Source organism: Trichoplax adhaerens, genomic scaffold, assembly GCF_000150275.1.
Source record: "Trichoplax adhaerens TRIADscaffold_7 genomic scaffold, whole genome shotgun sequence".
NCBI classification, from domain to species: Eukaryota; Metazoa; Placozoa; class Uniplacotomia; order Trichoplacea; family Trichoplacidae; genus Trichoplax; species Trichoplax adhaerens.
This window is the reverse complement of record NW_002060949.1, coordinates 5,207,922-5,227,240: the sequence shown is the minus strand read 5'-3', so window position 1 is coordinate 5,227,240 and position 19,319 is coordinate 5,207,922. Positions and strand designations below refer to the sequence as shown.

General features: G+C 33.0%; 4 protein-coding genes across 4 annotated transcripts; 2 read left to right on the top strand and 2 right to left on the bottom strand.

Annotated features, from left to right (window-relative positions):
• Positions 1-250: 250 nt before the first annotated feature.
• On the bottom strand, positions 251-1,944 carry TRIADDRAFT_58388 (uncharacterized protein; the record flags this gene model as incomplete). The annotated part of the gene is made up of 4 exons (XM_002114148.1): positions 251-304; positions 426-539; positions 1,110-1,419; positions 1,721-1,944. The coding sequence occupies 4 exons, from the start codon at positions 1,942-1,944 to the stop codon at positions 251-253; spliced, it is 702 nt and encodes a 233-aa protein (XP_002114184.1).
• Positions 1,945-4,085: 2,141 nt separating this feature from the next.
• Positions 4,086-7,350, top strand: TRIADDRAFT_27689 (uncharacterized protein; the record flags this gene model as incomplete). The annotated part of the gene is made up of 9 exons (XM_002114464.1): positions 4,086-4,213; positions 5,383-5,509; positions 5,580-5,634; positions 5,764-5,884; positions 6,034-6,118; positions 6,350-6,409; positions 6,586-6,713; positions 6,950-7,100; positions 7,234-7,350. The coding sequence occupies 9 exons, from the start codon at positions 4,086-4,088 to the stop codon at positions 7,348-7,350; spliced, it is 972 nt and encodes a 323-aa protein (XP_002114500.1).
• A 7,059-nt stretch (positions 7,351-14,409) lies between these two features.
• Positions 14,410-16,749, bottom strand: TRIADDRAFT_58386 (uncharacterized protein; the record flags this gene model as incomplete). The annotated part of the gene is made up of 7 exons (XM_002114147.1): positions 14,410-14,460; positions 14,625-14,722; positions 14,818-15,105; positions 15,211-15,726; positions 15,815-15,894; positions 16,068-16,231; positions 16,693-16,749. 7 exons carry the CDS (start codon positions 16,747-16,749, stop codon positions 14,410-14,412), a joined length of 1,254 nt encoding a protein of 417 aa, XP_002114183.1.
• Positions 16,750-17,287: 538 nt separating this feature from the next.
• On the top strand, positions 17,288-18,675 carry TRIADDRAFT_58385 (uncharacterized protein; the record flags this gene model as incomplete). The annotated part of the gene is made up of 4 exons (XM_002114463.1): positions 17,288-17,416; positions 17,818-17,883; positions 18,194-18,263; positions 18,605-18,675. 4 exons carry the CDS (start codon positions 17,288-17,290, stop codon positions 18,673-18,675), a joined length of 336 nt encoding a protein of 111 aa, XP_002114499.1.
• Between the last annotated feature and the right edge of the window lie 644 nt (positions 18,676-19,319).

The following is a 19,319-nucleotide window of genomic DNA, read 5'->3' as shown; positions in this document are numbered from 1 at the left end:
AGAACTGTAATTAACAATAATCTAAAAGAATCTGATTTCTCCGGAGCTAGGAACTAAACAAAATGTGATTTTAAATTAAATTGTGCTCACCAAAGGAGCAACCAATATTTTTAGCATTAAGGCTTCACTTAGTTTTATTGTTGTCTTGTTATATAAGTTACTGTTTATTTGATTATCCTGTACAATAGTTTTTTGGAGTAATAAATTTAATGAAAATTCCAAGGTATAACTTTGCCTATCTGCATCCTTTTCAGTCAGACTTTACTTCCACATCTTTCATTTCGACATCTTCCATTTTATCGGTCTATAAGTGTATTAATTATAATTATTAAAGAAATTGTTATTCATCATATCATAACTGATATTAAGCTGCGCTAGTAAATGATGTAGTATGCAAAAATTGAAAACAAATGAATTCACAATACCTTAGTATCATCATGATGATCCTCAGTAGTGAACTTGTCATGCTGCCATTTGTTGTCTTCCTCTCGATAATTGTTGGATCGACGATTGAAACGATTATCATATCGATTATCATGCTATATACGAAGGACGTGTATACAAATTACCGTATTAGAAGTAAAATAATGTACAAGAAGAGACCGACAAGTTACATCCTATCCAAACTCTGCTACTGTAGACTGTAGGTCTTTAGAATAAACCTGCTAAATCACCAACGTAGCTACTAGCCTACTACTACTAGGAGAAGGTATTTGATTTCTTGATTGGATAGTAAGGAGCTAGTTATTACAACTGTATTGAAAAGCGATAATGTTGTATCCCATCAGGGTATATGAACAGTATTTAAGAATTAGATAGAGTGATTGCGTTGCAATGCAAACATGAGATTCTTGTACGGAATCTCTACTGCAAGCGTTGCTAATTAATGGACAATAATACAATCAGAGATTAAAATCTCTAGCAAGACGATCATAAATAAGAAGGATAGATTCATGTTGAAAAAGCAAGCAGCCGATGAGGCCTTATCCTATTCCACTGTTAACATGATCAATGTATAGCCAAGTTGCTGTTTTTGGTTATTTGACTGTACAGTGGCTATCGAATATTGTGGAAACAATAGTCTATCGATCCAAGATAATTTACTGTACCTCAAAATATTGTCTGCCTCTAGGTACGTCTGTAGGATCAGCTACAAAATCTTGTCTTCGACGATCGTTGCCTCGGCGATTTCCAGTAGCACCTCTAAAGTTACTACCTCTATTATTATCTAATCTCGGCCGATCGCCATCATTGAATCTATTGCGTCTATTATCTTCTTGACCAGCGTGAAAACCGTCATAGCGACGGCCGCGACCACGTCCAAAAGGACGATCCCTTCTTTGGTAGTTGCTTCTTCTATCATCAAAGTTTCTCCTGTTGGAATATTGATGTTCGTCGTTGCCTCTTGATCCGTAATTACTACGTATAGTTGGAAAATTAGCAAACACAAGTCAATACGCTCGAATTACAAATGGATACTTTTCATCAAGTCGACGTTATTGATTGATTGTTTTTTTTTTTGATTTACAGAGCTGGTAAGCGGTAAGCCTATTCTATTAGTAGTCGATCATCATCATCGATGTTATTGAAAGAGTAAAAGGTAACAAAGTAGCCTTCATCTACAATACAATGGTCGATCGATCTTTTGCTCCAATCAAGGTGTGCATGGTAACTGTTCTTGATCATTCTAGAGATAGTGTATGATCGGCATTACGCTTACCTTCTATTTGGAAAACGATCTTTACCCCGATCCCATTCCCTCGTATTGCTTTGATTGCGTTCATAATCTCGATCACGATTAGTATCCTGATCTCGCGCTCTATCGCGGTCCCTATCCATCGGTCTCCTACGCTGGCGGTCATAGCTGTTTCGATCATCATCACGATTTCGATGATATCGATCACGATCGTGGTCACGATTTCTCCTATCCTTTCTTTCCGACATACTATACATCTACAGTCCACTATATTAGATATCAAGAGAATAATTCAGACGACTACGACCAACAGAAAGGCTAACTCTCCAACGTGGAGTATCTTTTTTTACCCTTTTTATATCATAGACCAGGAAAAGAAAAATTGTCCAGCATGCAACCAATGGTCTTCAAAGTGGTATGTGGAATCGTACTACAGGACAATTTTAGCATGCTCTACAATTTTTACCTCTTGTACAGTACTCTACGTTGTACGGTATAGTATGATCCGTATGGAGAAAGTTGAATCACCCTGATTGGTCTGCTCTGCAGATGCGGAGTGGAATCGACTTTCGCTTGTTTAATACTACTGTATTATGACTCATTCATGAGTTGATCTACTATTGACGAGTAACATGTTGCAAATATTAATGGCGTAGTGTACTATTGCAATCCAACACCGTCTTGCATAAAATTAAATTAATTAATTAAGCTAGTGGCTGATAATTATGCCCAGTGGTAGGGCACAAACTGCAGTCCTAGCACTCTTGTCAACACAGCATTGCATGGCCTACTGGACTAGAAAAAAAAAGGCGCATTTTCTTCTAGTATGCAATAATCAAGAGGAAATCCTTCAAGTCATGCTACAGTCATCACAGACTGCTACTAGACTACGGTATTGATAGCATCCTACTCTATTTGCCACTCATTGGTCTTGAACCAATTGAATGAGAAATTAGTGAATCAATTAATTGAACCAACCTTCAATTCAATGTACAGCAATTGCAAATGACATAATTTGCATTGTATACAGTTCTGTAGAAGAGTTATTTACACAAATATCCAACACAATCATACAATGCGTAGTTCTGCACATCGTATGTGGCTGTATCTTGGACCTCTAGTTACAACTTGAACTAGACGTACTGTATAACCTATCCATTTCTATGTAGATGTAGACGTAGATGTATAGCATCCGCGTATACATCTACTTATAGTAATGATAATGATAATACTCTACGTAGTATATGGTATACGGTATACTGTATAATGAATATGCTAAGGTTGCATTACTTTACAGATTTATAGATGTATAACCTATGCACTCCATGTAGATATAAGTGTAGATGTACAGTATAACCTACAATATGCACTCTATGTAGATGTAAATGTAGAAGTAGATGTATAGCATACGCGTATGCATCTACTTATATCAATGATAATGATAATACGTGGTATATACTGTACTATAGTATACGGTATACTGTATATGTTAAGGTTACATTACTTTACAGATTTGTAGATGTATAACCTATGCACTCTACTGTATGTAGACATAAATGTAGATGTACAACCTACAGTATGCACTCTATGTAGATGTATAACCTGCAGTATACGCTCTATGCAGATGTAGATGTATAGCATACGCGTATATATATATATAATGATAATGATAATACGTGGTATATGTTATACGGTATACTGCATATGTTAAGGTTGCATTACTTTACAGATTTGTAGATGTATAACCTATGCACTCTACTATATGTAGATATAGATGTAGATGCATAACCTACAGGATGAACTCTATGCAGATGTAAATGTAGATGTGTGTATAAGCTGCAGTATGCACTCTACGTAGATGTAGATGTGCAATAGATGTATAACCTACAGTATGCACTCTATAAAGATGTAGATGTATAGTATACGCGTATACACCTACTAATATCAATGATCATGATAATTAATAGATTGTATATGGTATACGGTATACTGTATATGTTAAGGTCGCATTACTGTACCTTAGAGGGACTACAGTACTAAAACAGCAAAAGATCCCCTCTTTCTTTTAGTATTAGCCTCACAGCAGGGACCTTTCCACTTGCATCGAGGCAGACAAATCTTCAAGGAATCTGGCTGCAATCAAAATTACACTTTGTCCCACATCAAGTTCAGTGCATTGCGGTTAAGAACATCTAGGTCATTTCAAAGTGACTAAACGGCGCCACCTGAGGACTGCGAGTATTATAAATCATCATCGTAGCGTTTCACCATTGTCAAGTTTTTTTTTCAATCCATCCATTACACTTACATAGTACTCGATTCTATCAACTTGGCAAGAGTAGACGTGTTGAATAATAAAGCTACGATAGTGCAAACGACAATAATCATCATGTCACAATTGCATTCGTTCTATCCTGAAATTGAGCCATACAATAATGGCTATCTAAAAGTATCTGATGTTCATCAAATCTACTACGAGCAAATCGGAAATCCTAATGGTAGACCAATCTTATATGTGTACGTATATTCATAAGCTAGGCCTAACTATTGTATCTCATCCATGAATTTTACAAATACCTATAAAATAAACTTCAAATTAAGCTTCGACTGTATTACCGTCCTTTGCCAGTACTGTGTGATTGTTCAAGTATTAATGTAAAGTGCGGTAAGGGACATAAATACCACAATCAAAAGAACACACACGGGAATCGAAATAAATGCTACAGTCAAAAGAACACACATAGGAATACCAATAGTTCTCTAGTTCACGATTCTACTGTATCGAAAAGGAGCATACGCGAGAATATCGACTATTTCTCTAGCTGATGATTCTACTACATACGCATGTACCTATCTTCAGATACTGTACTCAGATATGTCAAGCAGGCCAGGGAAAAATTGATTAATTTACAATTACTGTAATTTGTAATGGAAGAAGTAGGCCTGATGCCAAGTATAAGTATTTATTGAGCTACAGTTTTGGGACAATCAATCGTTTTATTCAGTTAATATTCATTCCAAGTTGATAGCATGAAATTATTTCAGAATGAATTAACTCGGAAAGAAGAAATTGGGGGATAGGATAAAGGCATCAGATATAATTTCATGCCCAAATTTACTATCGATTTAATGTAAACATATTTGGGTTAATGAATGATGGCTTCGGCTATATTCCGCTTAAGAATACAATTAAACGGCCCACCATCGCTATCATTAATCTAGAATTAAATAGTATAAAGCAGATCAACCAATAACAGTCGGATTTTAATATACAGGTTATGACAGTACAGATAACTTCAATGATGGATAGATGCATATAACTTAGTCTCTGCTATGGCCTCTGTAGTTCTTTGGTAGCTGAAGTATGACTCAAATATTACAGTATCTTCAAGGTGAGCAACATTATAACACTGACTTAGCTAAAAACAAAATACGACGATTGTATAAAGCTCTATTTAGTATCATTTAGTACCTAAAGGCTACAGCTGTATCGAAATGGCTTAGCCATATACAACTATTTAATCCATTATCCTCACAAAGGTTTAAAGTAATTAAAATTTCAGCAAAGACATTCAACTTATATGCTGTTCTTAACAATATTAAAATTTGCGATAATAGTAGTATACTTAAAATTTATGCACTGCACCGCTTACTGACAACATCTACACTCTTGAATTATCGTGTAGTCACGGCGGCGGAGGTACCAATGGATGTTGTGATAAAGAACGTAGATTTTTCGATCCTTCGTATTATCGAGCAATTTTGGTAGACAGAAGAGCCTTAGGCCGATCCAAACCTTTCGGTGAAATTAAGGTAAGGGACAGTATTTGTAAACATCTAACATTGTTGCTTCCGATTACATTTTTTTACTTATTTAATGAAGGATAATGACACTTGGAAAGTTGTCGAAGATTATGAAAAACTGAGAAAATTCTTAGGTATAACTTATTAAGGTGTCTAGATTTGGCTATATAGTACTACAATTGCTATCTACAGATACGAATAAAGTGATAGTAATAAAAGCAACCTCGAGTAAGAAGTAATTTATTCTGTATCTTATGGTGTAGAAATCGAAAAGTGGTTAATTTTCGGTGGCAGTTGGGGTTCAACGCTTACAATGATTTACAGCGAACTTTATCCAGATAGAGTAACTGGTCTAATTCTACGCGGTGTAACTTTAGGACAAGGGTACAAAGCATCTAACTTTATTCCTAGTTCGTCTTTTCTTGTGTAATCAAAAATTTAGTTAAGCGATATTGTTTGTAGTAGATAGCACGGGAAATGATTGGCGAATACAATTGATTATTTTATGCTTTAATTTTAATTACTGTACAAAGAAAAGACCTCCAGTGGATCTACCACGCTGGAGCCTCTAATATTCTTCCAGAATTCTTCGAGACTTACGCGAATGCAATTCCAGAGGTACTACAAACACAACTATTCTTAACTTACATAAAATGACTTGTCGTACTATCAAATGGGTCCTACAACGAATTAAGTCATAATGAAATATATGTAACCTTTAGTTGTTAACATCTTAGTTTTGTCTAATAACGATATAATCTTACGGCATTCATACATCTTAAGAGCAGATCTATTCATTATTGCACGATTGTTTTTAAACATGGTGCCTTTTATATTATGGTAATGTAGGCAGAGAGAGATGATATAGTAATGGCTTACTGGCGGCGAATAAACAGTGATGATAAAGAGGTAGCCTTTAGATCGCTTATATTTGTAATACGATCAGTTGCGGTTAATGCTTATGCTTTAAAAGAATTTGTAATAAGATTGCAACACTATCTCTACTGTATATCTGATACGATAAATTATATATCTCAGTAAAGTACTACATTTATTGGAGTAACTGCTTTTTGAATATACATTAGACTAGAATTAAATATGCGAAACTGTGGACGCATTGGGGCTGTGCACTTTCCATAATACACGATCACGAAGTTGATCTTAGTATGGGTCTCGACGATGAAGTAATCTACTTATCAGCAAGACATGACAAGTATGATAACTTTATGGTTAAGGATTATAATGAATATAATGCAGTGATAGTAAAATAATACAGTTTTTTACGTCTTTTTGTTATTACTGGAATTAACAATAAACGATGTATACGTTGTGATAACACCATTACTATTATAATTAATGGAATCATCATATGAGGACTAACATGAGTATTACGTATTCGTGGTATCAAAAATAGCAGGCAATAACCTAAGTTTAAAAAAATTATTATAGTCACTTTGCTGCCAACCGAGGATTTTTTAGCCCTGACAAGGAGAATTATGTGCTAAAGCATATCCATAAAATTCGTCATATACCTTGCATCATTGTCCATGGACGGTATGATGTCATATGTCCAGTTCAGCGAGCTTGGGATTTGCACAAGGTTGTATCTATATTAAGTAGAATCGATACATAATTTACACATTTTAACTTACTGTTATCTGAGATGTTCAAATTTGTTGTAAAGCGTCAAATAACATAATATCTTTTAACTATAATAACATGATTTTTTCCAGAATTGGCCAGAGGCAGATTTACGAATTATCCGTAACGCAGGACATACTATTAATGATATTCCATTGGCCTCTGCTCTTATCGCAGCTATCAAGGAATTCCAGCAAAAAGGTTATTGATTCAACATGATGACAATTTAAAAGTCATATCGATCGCTGCTGTAATTATTTATAATTATATAAACCAAAATTATATACAAGTTAACATTAACCAAAAATGGAGAAATATTTTTGCGTACTTATGAAGCCCTTTCTGATAATATGTTATATTTGTAGTAATTCTATAGCAGCTTTACTTTTATTAAAGTCTAATAGATAATTAATCTAATTATTGGGTTCTGTTTATGGTATATCAGATGAGGATACTAATTATATTCACATAAAAAACCAAAAACCGAGCAAATTTTAATTTCAATTCAAAACTAACTGACTTTAAGTTGCATGATAATGATGGATACAAGAAATTATCGATATCAAGTTTGCAATATTTAATACCTAATATTAATTTTCTTATTCATATTTTATTTGCATATCATAATGAATTTTCTGATTAAATAAAAATGCAATTCAACTTATAGGCGTACACGTACAATATTAATACCTTCAATTCTACTAATTTAGATAATTTATGCTATATTTGATATTAATTAATTTTATCGTAATAGTACCGTAAGACAGAGAATTTATGTCTGAGTTATAGAATTATGATATAGGCATTGATTTATACAATACCACAATTTTATTCCTTTACCAATTTACCGCTTCGTAATTGATATTTAAAGTAAAGTATAACTGAAAACATACTTCATGCGAGGAGCTAATATTAATGATATAAACATAGGTGAGTGTATTAATTACATCACATGTAATCATTTGTAATAACATTAATATGTACATTTCAGATCACTAATCTCTTCACTGAAGCAAGTATAGCAATACGTTTTGTTGTTATAGGTTTTGTACGGCGTAAGATTTGCTTATAAGCTTACTATATGTTACTTAAATGCAACAAGATGCAGTAGTACATGTACGGTATCGTACTACGGAATGGACAAACTGTACATTTGCTATAATTTCGTATCCAATGGTTAACATTCTCCAAGCATCACTAATATCAATAGAAAATTGATATATTACAATATTCTAAACTAAATCTTAGAGGTAAGCCTGAGGCAATATGCACTCAATCCAGATATTTTCTTATTTACCACCAAGTCGTCCATAACTTTGGTTAATTATAATAATGATTAATTTAAACATTTTACAGCGATTGTATTGGCAAGATTAATTGGCATCTAGTTACATTTTTGGAATGACATCTTTTTGAAATAAAATCAATATTAATACTTATGAAATAGAGAATAGCATATATACTAGATTTAAGTTTCCGAGGTGCATGAATTGTTTGGGCTATATCCGGTAGCTTGATATAAATTTTACATGGCTATTTATGTAACTGAAACCATGGGAGCAACTCTGCTAACATCTTGGTACTTAGTAACAAAGAAAGCAAATCCACTAGCTAATCCAAACGCGATGCTAAATGAATTAAATGAGAAATTAGCCATATTAGAACAATTAATGTTGGAATGATAATCGTATACCCAAGGCATATTACCAAACAATGTTTTCTGTATTATGAGTCATTTTGAAAAGCACTACCGACAAAAGAGTCATTGGGACCTGGTAGTTCATATGAAGAGTTAAGGAGAATATTATTAAGTATGGGTAATTTGATTCATTTGCTAGATATTTTTAACCTTATTTATAGTGCTGATAATGCCAACTGTAGTTGTATTTGTTTCATTTAATACCCATATACTTGTTACGCTCAGCATTGTCCCAAATATCCCACTAGATTTGAAAAATAAACGGTAAATGTAAGTAGGATTAACTAAGTGGATTCTTTAAAGCTATGTAGTGAAAAATTTTTAGTCAATTGTATTAGCTAACTGCACTGGTTTACCTAAGAAAGCAGCCAAAATAAAATCTACCAAAATAAATAGCAGGAAATTTAATAACTTCATATATTTGTCCTACAATACGGTTAATATCAAAAAATTGAACAGAATTTGATTAGATCTCTGTATGTCGCTCACGAATTCAACCTTTACAGTAGTATTTGTGAACCTGTTATAAAGCTTGAAGGGAGAAGAACTGCAACACTGTTAGGGTTAAGCAAGGAAAGTCATTAAAAATATGAAATCTAGCGGCTAGGGTAAAAATTGAAACATCACATAAGCAATTCTTACGTAAATACAAAATTTAAAAATAATTTGGCAAATTCATTCAATTTGATCTCATCTTGCTTGGCCTGTGCATATAAAGTATACAATCCAGCGCAAAAGCAGTGAAACTCCATCCATGCATATCCCATGTCATCAAACTGTAAAAGCCCAAAGGTCACTATTGTGAAACACTGTCGCCCAGTTTAATTATTTGTAGCATTTATTAAAGGATACATCGATTTATAGAATTTATTGTTCAATTAATAGTAGTGTGTTTATTTAAAGATTTGGTAACTACTAAAAACTTTAATGCCTCTCAAAGGTGTGGATCATATTATCACTTACCTGAGAATCAGTGTGTCCAACCATTACAGCTGAAAATACTACTATAATTGCACTATAAAATTAAAGTTATTTAGTAATTTTACTTGAAACAATTAACGATGATTAGTAAGCCAGATTACAAAGTATTACCAAACTTGAGTGGCAAACGTTGGAACCTATAGATAAGATTGCATTGCAGTGTTAATCGTTCGAGATTGAGGTGAAAACTTAAATTGAAAGGCCAATAAATTTGTACCTTTTTATGGATTACCCAATCTCCGCAAGCTATTAATACGTATACAACATTATATACAATTATCCATACAGGAAGGATCTATATAAAATCAGTCAACAGTTTCAACAGCACGATAAGATAATATTGAGTTGACAATATTTGATAAGTCCTATTCTTAAAGACATTAATCATATCTATTAATGCATACAGTCATTGAAAGTGATCTTGAACCAGAATACGCCATACACACAAATAAAATCATAGCAGGTAGCCATTGAATAACTGCTTTCCTAAGTAAATCATGCCACAAGAAATACATCGTTTGTGCAATAAGATATATAGATTTCCTTGCTTAACAGTAAAATTGATTCCAATGAAATTTATATATCATTTAAAAGATATAATAATGCGTACAATATCGTTTTAATAAATTCTACCATCATCCAATGTGATATTTGTTAATAGTAGTATAATAAAAATCTGCCAGTGATGGATATAATATCTCTTAAGAGAATTTATTTGAATATTGGCGCTATCGTAAATGTACTTTTACGAAATTGTTACACTTAGTCTAGTACTGTTATTAAATGCGGTTTGAGAGCCGTATTATTTCTGAGTAAAATAGCAAACTCCTAGGAACAAAGTGAATAGAACCATTCAAATATTGCATATGACTATCAGAATGATACTGTTTTATGGGTTCCCATGTAGGGTATGCAAGAAAATTTTACATATGACATTATATGCGTATTGTAACAAAGGTAGTATACAAGAGAAAGTTATAGTATTTGTAATAGCCATCCAGCATACCTATCAATATTGCCAAGGTCTATATAACCCATTCTTGCAAGTAGTTTGAAAAGACAGACACCGACTGCCGTTTGCCAGCTAATAGTTGAATATAATTATATAGTAAAACAATTCGATGCGACATAGAAAGAATCAGAAATTGGGAAGCAATAAATACTTTTAAATAATTTCTATATTAAGATATGTTTGATATATTTAACAAAAAGCATACGTATCTATCAATAAATAATAGTTTTGGCGACATTTATCTCTGTTATTCCCATTCGGCAATATGTTAAAACAATTAATCATAAAGTAGGATGTCTAGAATACATCGTCTGTAACTAAAATCTACAGTGATATGCTTGTGATTATTTCAGTAAAACTGACTCTCAGTTATTGGTTATTTACAAGCAATTTAGCTTACTCGTGATGGTCTATGGTATACAATTGGTAACAAGAAGTAATCTATACTGTATGGCAAGATATTGTGTCTATAATTTCAGTGTAGATACTAACCAGTTTATCTGGGATCATTTATGTTACAGTATATCGAACTTCTTATTTTGATCATTTTACTTTAGGATGCTAGGACTACTATACCTTAAGAATATGGTTGGAAAAGTAAATCCAATCACGGATAGAACATACTAAAATAGAGAAAGGCAAGAAAGAGGTGATTGGATTGCAAATAGTCAAATCAGATATTGAAGGCATAGCAGAATTTGTTATTTTTAAGCACGCACATTGTCAATTTAATTTTATCGTTAAATGTAGATAAGTTTATCTTAATTATTGCGCTGCTATGTATTAGATGATCATTCTTATAATTTATTACTCGTAAAGCTATCCAATTAGGCAATCATTATCACAAAGGAATCATTTATTCAGTTTAGCAATCATCGATAACTGAATTCGAATTGTACCCATAGAACAGTAATGGTTATAAACTGTTGTAATAATGCTGGTAATGGTCCATATTTTCTCGCATATGGAAGAACTTACAGAACTACACCATCGTGCAATTTCTGTAAACTAACTTTCACATACATTCCAATACGTACATATATTACGTCTATCAACATCAAAAAATCATCTTTTATTTGCAAGAGTTGATGTAACGAATAGTACAGAGTAAACGTTGTAGGAATGTTGTGGACTCGACTACTGTGTAAAATTGTACCCAGTTTATAACAGAAAATGGTATTCATAGATTTTATAGTATGGAAATTTAAGGTATCCGTATGACGATATCACCACATAATTCAAGTTTACTGTACAGTAGCGTATCTTAAAGTTTGATGTTATTTATTCGACAGTATTTCAATAAGCGGTTGAATGGTATACAACTACTGTAGAGTATAAGAAGCGTAAGGTCAACAACGAATGGACGACATTCTATGGATGCAAGATTATTTTCGGTACCATACATAGAAGATTATCAATCCTAAGCCAATTTATAAAATGGCAGGCAACTACGTAGCCTAAAATGGTTTGCCATAGTGGTTTTAACCCTTGTTGTTGATGTTATATACTGTAGATATAAATGAATGGTATTAGAGTGAGTGATGCAGCGAAGTGCTTTTCTTACTCAATGACAGTAGGTTATTTTTGAGTTCGCTACACGCATTCTTCTATAGTATCAATATATCCATACATTAAAGTATTCTATCATAACAGACATGTCATGAATCAATTCATGAAGAATAAATTGAGAAATTTTACAGGCTCAGGTCGTCAAGTTGATGTTGGCTTGGATACCAAGAGCGAAACTAAAGCGAAACGTTTCTTGTCTAGCCTACTCTACTTTACCTTATTGACGAATGTTGTTGCAACACTAAAAATGCAATAATTAACAAAGAGTAAAACTAATTTCCATGACTTTCTTTTCTCGCCAATTTCTTCCTTGCCCATTTTGAAGTCTTAAAGCAATAAACTTCATCTATTTCAGGTTAGAATCTTCAAGCATTGCGCCATATTTTGAAGATACATTGCTATAAGCCATTTGCAGTATGGTGAATGGCGACAGGTGGGACTTGACTGGTGGTAGTACCACCTGATACGGTACACTGACTACAGCTATGGTACAGTACAGTACAGTACTGGAAAACTGTAACGGTATCAATGGTACAGTACCGTACAGTGTACAGTGTACAGTTCGACGGAGTTGTGTGAATGTATTGTACACTGTAGTCGGAAGAAAACCGGTTTCCTTCCAGTGGTCCGTTACTGCACTGTACTGTACAGTACTGTACTGACTACTACTGGAAGCCTTTACGAATTACCATAGTACTGTACGGCCATAGAGGTACTAAAAGTACTCTACTATACTACAGAATTGAAGGTATTCATCCAACTTTTCCATGCAATTTATTCAAAATTGATGGTATTAATTAGGATAGCAGTTTAAATTGACAGTGGCTACCGAGTCTAGAGTGATCGTACTAATGCAATCGTGTTACAAAAATGTCTATATGATATTATTATGTTTAGCTGCTTCATGGCAGCACGGCGATCGTTCCATGATGTGTGCTATCGTCTTGCGAGATTGCATTTCGTATGTGATCAATAACATTTGCATGCCATAATAAATCAATTAATATTGGTAAAATATTCCGTTGATATAGCATCTATTTGATAAAATATGTGCCCATCATGGAATCGGCATTACTATGGAATAATCTTGTAATTATCATAACACAAGCTGAAATAATTCTCATTTTTTATTGTGATAAGGTATTCTATCGGTGAAATGAGACGATCACTCGGCCATGTTTCAATCATGCTATAGCGTATAGCGTATATAAAATTGTTTTATTAATTATTTTAATGAATTAATTACTGACAGAAAACACCAAAGGTGTACATCATAAAATGATACTCTGTATAGTACGCATACTGTACAATATTGTCGAAAAATGTTATTAAAGATGCATCGATGATATATTGACAATATCCATTTATACTATATACAGATCTAGAGATACTATAATATTATATATAAAATCATTAAACATATATCAAAGATGACACATTGACATCATAAATAAATAAATCAAAATCAATATAACATAGAAATATTGCCGGCAGTATACTGTATATGTTATATAAATTATGCTCTACAGTACAACATGATATCGTGACATATATTATATCATATATAAAATCATGGTGTATCTAGTGACCTAAAAATGGAGCATTTAATATGTACCATGAATATCACGTATTGCCACTAAAGTAAAACTACTTTGAGTTGGGTAGATCAGCTATTCAAGCAAGCTTATAAATACCCTACAGCCTGAAGGGTTATCATCCCTACTCGGAAACTTGGATGAAGGAGCAGTAAGATCAGCAGCAAAATCAGCAATTTCACATATAGAACAAAAGTACAAAAATGTTCATTGCACGCATAATTTTACAGTATCAATCCTACTGTCAACCGATCAACATCGTTGGCATACAGTATGTACAGTATATACAGAAAATACAAAAATTTGTGGATATATAAGCCAGGCTCAAAAATTGATCATGAGTAGAAATTTCTTTATAGGTTGAATGGTTGGTCCGTTGGTAGGGTATGATCCAATGATTCTAATCTTTAATTTATTCTGGAAATATCTCGTCATTTCGACATCGAGCTTTAATTTTTAAGCACTGATAAAGAAAAAGCATCATTATGATATTTGAAGAGATCATGTATGGTCTAAAGAACGATGCACAATTCTTATAGAGATTTAAAAAATTTGTACATACATTTCGTTGAAGTACTGTACATCTTCCTAATAGCTAAACTGAAGAGGTGACTTAGGTATACTCACATTTTTTCTACTAAAAATCGCTTGTTCTATCCAGAGTAATTCTGTAGCTAGTTCACGACGTAACTTTAGAAGGCTATTCATATCTTTCGGATACTTATCTAGTATAAAAATAGTTTCAAATACTGTCAACCGTGCAGTCTATTATCAATAAGCGCTGCTTAAATTTTCGAAAACAGCATTATTCCTTACTAACCATACTCCACATTTTCCCTTCGATTTATATATGACATATTACCAATCATATCCCAGGAATCGTTAATAGAAGCAATATTTATTTTATTATCTTGTGTTGGCACCAACGTTGGAGTTGGTACTTTAAAGTCATTGTTAGGATTTATCATCGGATCATTACTCTCTAGATCTGGATTGTTGACCACATTTCTGTTATGATTAGCATCGTTGTTATATGCCTTTTCATTTTCAACATTAGGAATCCTATCTTGATCTTCCATCGCTTGGGGTGCGTCATCTTCATTTCTACCTATAGGAATTTTGAACGAAATTTACAAAAATTTTTCCTTACAAATGGAAAATAATTGCAGTACATTAAAAATTCAAAGTCATTTAAGTAAAAGCCTTACTATACCTTTAGGGATTGAATTATCGCATGGATGACAATCGGATGAAATCTGACTTTCGGTGTTGGATAATATCTCTTTGTTACCATTATTATTATTATTATTTGCAACATCATCTTCTTTCGGCTCCTCATCATTCGCTGAATCAAGCGATGTTTCAGGTGTGAGCTCACCACGTTCTTTGGATTCCGTGTATAGGATATTTGTTGTCATTGTTTCATCGTTGTTATCTCCATCTTTATGTTCCTTTTCTTTTATGTTAGATAGGGTAACGCTCTCCAATTTAGTATCACTCTCGGAACTTGCATTGTTGCTCGAAGACTCTTTGATTAAAATACTAGTTTTAGTCGTGCTATCTGCTTCTGGAATAACATCAAAATCTTTTAATTTCTCCGAATTAGCATCGTCTGGAGAACTGCCAGGACTAGACCCTTCTGATAATAGTGTATCATTGTTTTCTTTTTCTCCCTTCACTTTTGAATTTACGTATATGTTTAGCAGATCATTTTCCTCTTCAAGATCGTCTGTTAAGACAGTAGTGATTAATTAGAAATGTTATATTTATTTACCCCCTGTTTTTATATTAAGCAACAGCTATGTAAAAAGTCTTACCAGTGATATCATTATCAATAGTTGATAATTTATTTGTTAGATTGCTATCGTCATGGCTATTGGTTACAGGCAAAAGTTTACTGCAAGGCAGGAGAAATGTAAGATGCAATATACGAGCATACAATCATAAACATAGACACTGTATTGCTTCCAGTCATATACATATACGATAAGGGTAAAGTGATACGTAAAAGTAATCTGGTAGTAAGAACTAACAACAGTATTTCAAATTTTATGTAGTTCATTATCTGACCTCGAATCTGTCGATTTTTTGGAATGAAATAATGGATTACATGGTAAGTTAGATTTTGTCCAAGTTATAGCAACATATCCGGAATCAAGATCGGTTGTTATGTCCTCCAATTCGCGGCGAACATGTTGTAATTTTTTTCTCACGCGGTATGAACGAAAAGCAGCCTATAAAAAGGGAGATATACACTTCTAATTCAATAATTAATACAGTACAGTATGTGTCAATATTACATAGAATGTAAACGTACGTACACATACATGTTTACAAAAATTGTCAAAGTATTGATTTAGCTTTGACCGAGATAGTAGCACAGTTCACAAAAAGTCGTACAGCAGTTGGTCTTATGATTTCAAAATGTCGATCAATGCTTAGTAAAGCTAAAGTTTATCCCTATGAGACCCCCTTCTATGTGTTATCATGATACTGTTTATTAGTTCACGCCTACAGTATAGGTTCATAGCCTTTAATCGTGGTCAATATGCTAAGTATGTTATGTACAACATCAACAAGAATGATTCGATCCACGGGTTACACATGGGCTATAAAAGTGATATTTAAGGGAGATGACATCTACTAGCTAAAAGTTTCATTTTAGTTTGTTTCAAGTTCATAAGCTATAGAATACTACGGTGCTCGCTAGTTCTCCTAGTTTGCTTGCAGCATCTTGTTGAACTTTAGGCATGTTTTATGTATTTTACTAAACGTCAATTTCAACCATGTTGCAAATAACCAATTCCTAATATGTAAGTCTACTATCGTAATAGATGACAACTGTGTCATTTCACTGTATAATAACATTAATAGATTGCTTGCCTGGATTCTTATGGCAGCCTTCGATGGATCAATATGCGAAGCCATTTTGGTTGTTTTGATGCTTCTTGCCGCCGAATTGAATCTTTGAATCTGTGGACCGTAGCGTACAGTACAAAACTCTACAGTCTATAGTACTGTACTGTATTGTACCATGGACGGAAGATTTGTCAGTAGCTGCCATGTTGATTTTGTTCAGTATGGTGTATGGTTGCAGTGAAAAAGCAAAGAGAGATGACCATGAAGATAGGCAATTTCTGACTTCTAGTGTGCTCGCTGCAAAAATCAAGACCGACATATCGAGAGCGATGATTTTACAGCAGTGCTAGTAGCCTAGCAGCATGATCATTTCTTCCCCATTAATAATATAATTAGTGAACGGTAGATTGTAGATTGATCCAGTGCTTACCATGTCTGCTAAACTATTACGTAAATTTAATCAGATCATGCAACAATGGCCGATCGATAAGACCAAACCTGGTAGAGATTTAGCAGTTGTTTTACGTGATCGTATTGGTCAAGATTTGCAAAATGATAAGGTTAGAATGCTAAATCAACATCGCCGTACTCGATCTACTGGACTGATCGACTATTGCGATGCAAACGCGTTATATTAATTTGTATGTTGATAGATAAGAGTATATACTGTATCTGATGAATCTATTTCAACTGCTAATCCTATTACAACGTAGAAAGTGTGTTTGCTGATATTCCAGTAGGTTTGTCAATTGCATAAAATCAATTGTACTTACTACAACATCATAGCAATCTTATTGATTAGCTCAGTACAGAAAACGACTCTTCTTAAATCCATTCAGGATGGAAGTACTGTTGCAGTTTGCAATGGATTTGCAGGGATTGAAATAAATTTTAATTAACATCCTGTCCTACCAGTATTGTCCTAATAATAGACTTGATCTAATATGCCGTTTCTCTTTAGCTGAAAAATCCATTGCAAGTCATCAACAACTTAACCCGTCTAAATTCTAATTACTACTATCAAAAGGTAAAAATGAGTATGAATTCAATTAAATATAATATAAACGCATCGTGATAAATAGCTACATCAGTTTCAATGTTAACATTAAGGCAATATTCACCAGTATTACTACCAAGACTGAGTTTTTAATTCCAGAAAAGTAATTATCATTGTTATTACTATACGTATACCACATTCCTTGTATTTGAACTCATTTTTATACCTATTTCATAACATTTACTACAATAGTTGAAGCAATAAGGTTAACATACGAATATACATTGAGGAAATGGTCTAGTTAAAAAATGATCTAATGTTATATATTGATTATGTTTAGTATCGTAGGAAGAAAAATACTAGTTTCACCGGTAATTTAACCAAAGAATATTCATATTTATTATCAACAGGTATGACGCACATAGAAGTATACAATAATAAACTCATTTTAATTTCATAGATATGTATTAGAGCAGAACCTTTGCATCGACTGTATATAGTATCGATCTAGAACTTTGACATAGTTTAAAGAGTGTTGTCGCTGCCATATCGTCCTGATTCTATTACTTACATAGCATGCACATATGCTGGCTATGCTAGTATGCTATATACAAAATAGAAGCTTATGAGAACATGCTAGTAATAGGTGCTGCCTGACTGGCAATGATGGATGTGTATATATATATATTTTTTTGGTAGTATAATTATATAATTAATTCTTATTTGTCAAACTTTAATTCTATTAAATCAGAAAATCAAGAAAAAATCGCTAAAAAAAAGAAGGGATTTTTAGGAAGATTCTTTCAAGACAAGAAGGAATAACATGCCTAATTACTACTTATCCATTTGTATTGAATCAATAAAGCTAAAATTTTCATTTGTGACAAGAAAAATTGCTGTTATAATTTTACCTAAAATATGGTTTTGCATTTCTTGATACATAAAAATTTGCGTTTCCAAGGCCATGTTAAACACCTGCTTTTATACAGTACACTCATAACTATCTTTAAGTGACTAATTTCTGGTAGTATATTTCCTAGCGGACTTTATTCTCCATATATTACAATAGATGCCATGTATAAACTATAAAAGTGTGCTTCACTTAAATTAAAGTACATAGAATTAGGGTAATAGGGCAAATTATAAATCTACATAATAAAATGTAAACGAAGAGCAGAAATTATTTTCCGATTGAGTTATGGTATACTGCTATATGCTAGGCAAAGATAAATACGTATATACGTAATTCTTGTATATACATTAATGGTTACGATTAAAAGGACATACACATATACATGCAAACTTAGAGATTAAATTAAACTCATTCGCGAAATGACAGACCTTTAATATAGATGATAAAATTAAATACAGTTTCTTCTTTATTTCATGAAGAATATTACAACGTTAAATCCAAACGGATTTATAGTTAATACAACATTAAATAATTATGAAGTAGCGATTGCTGT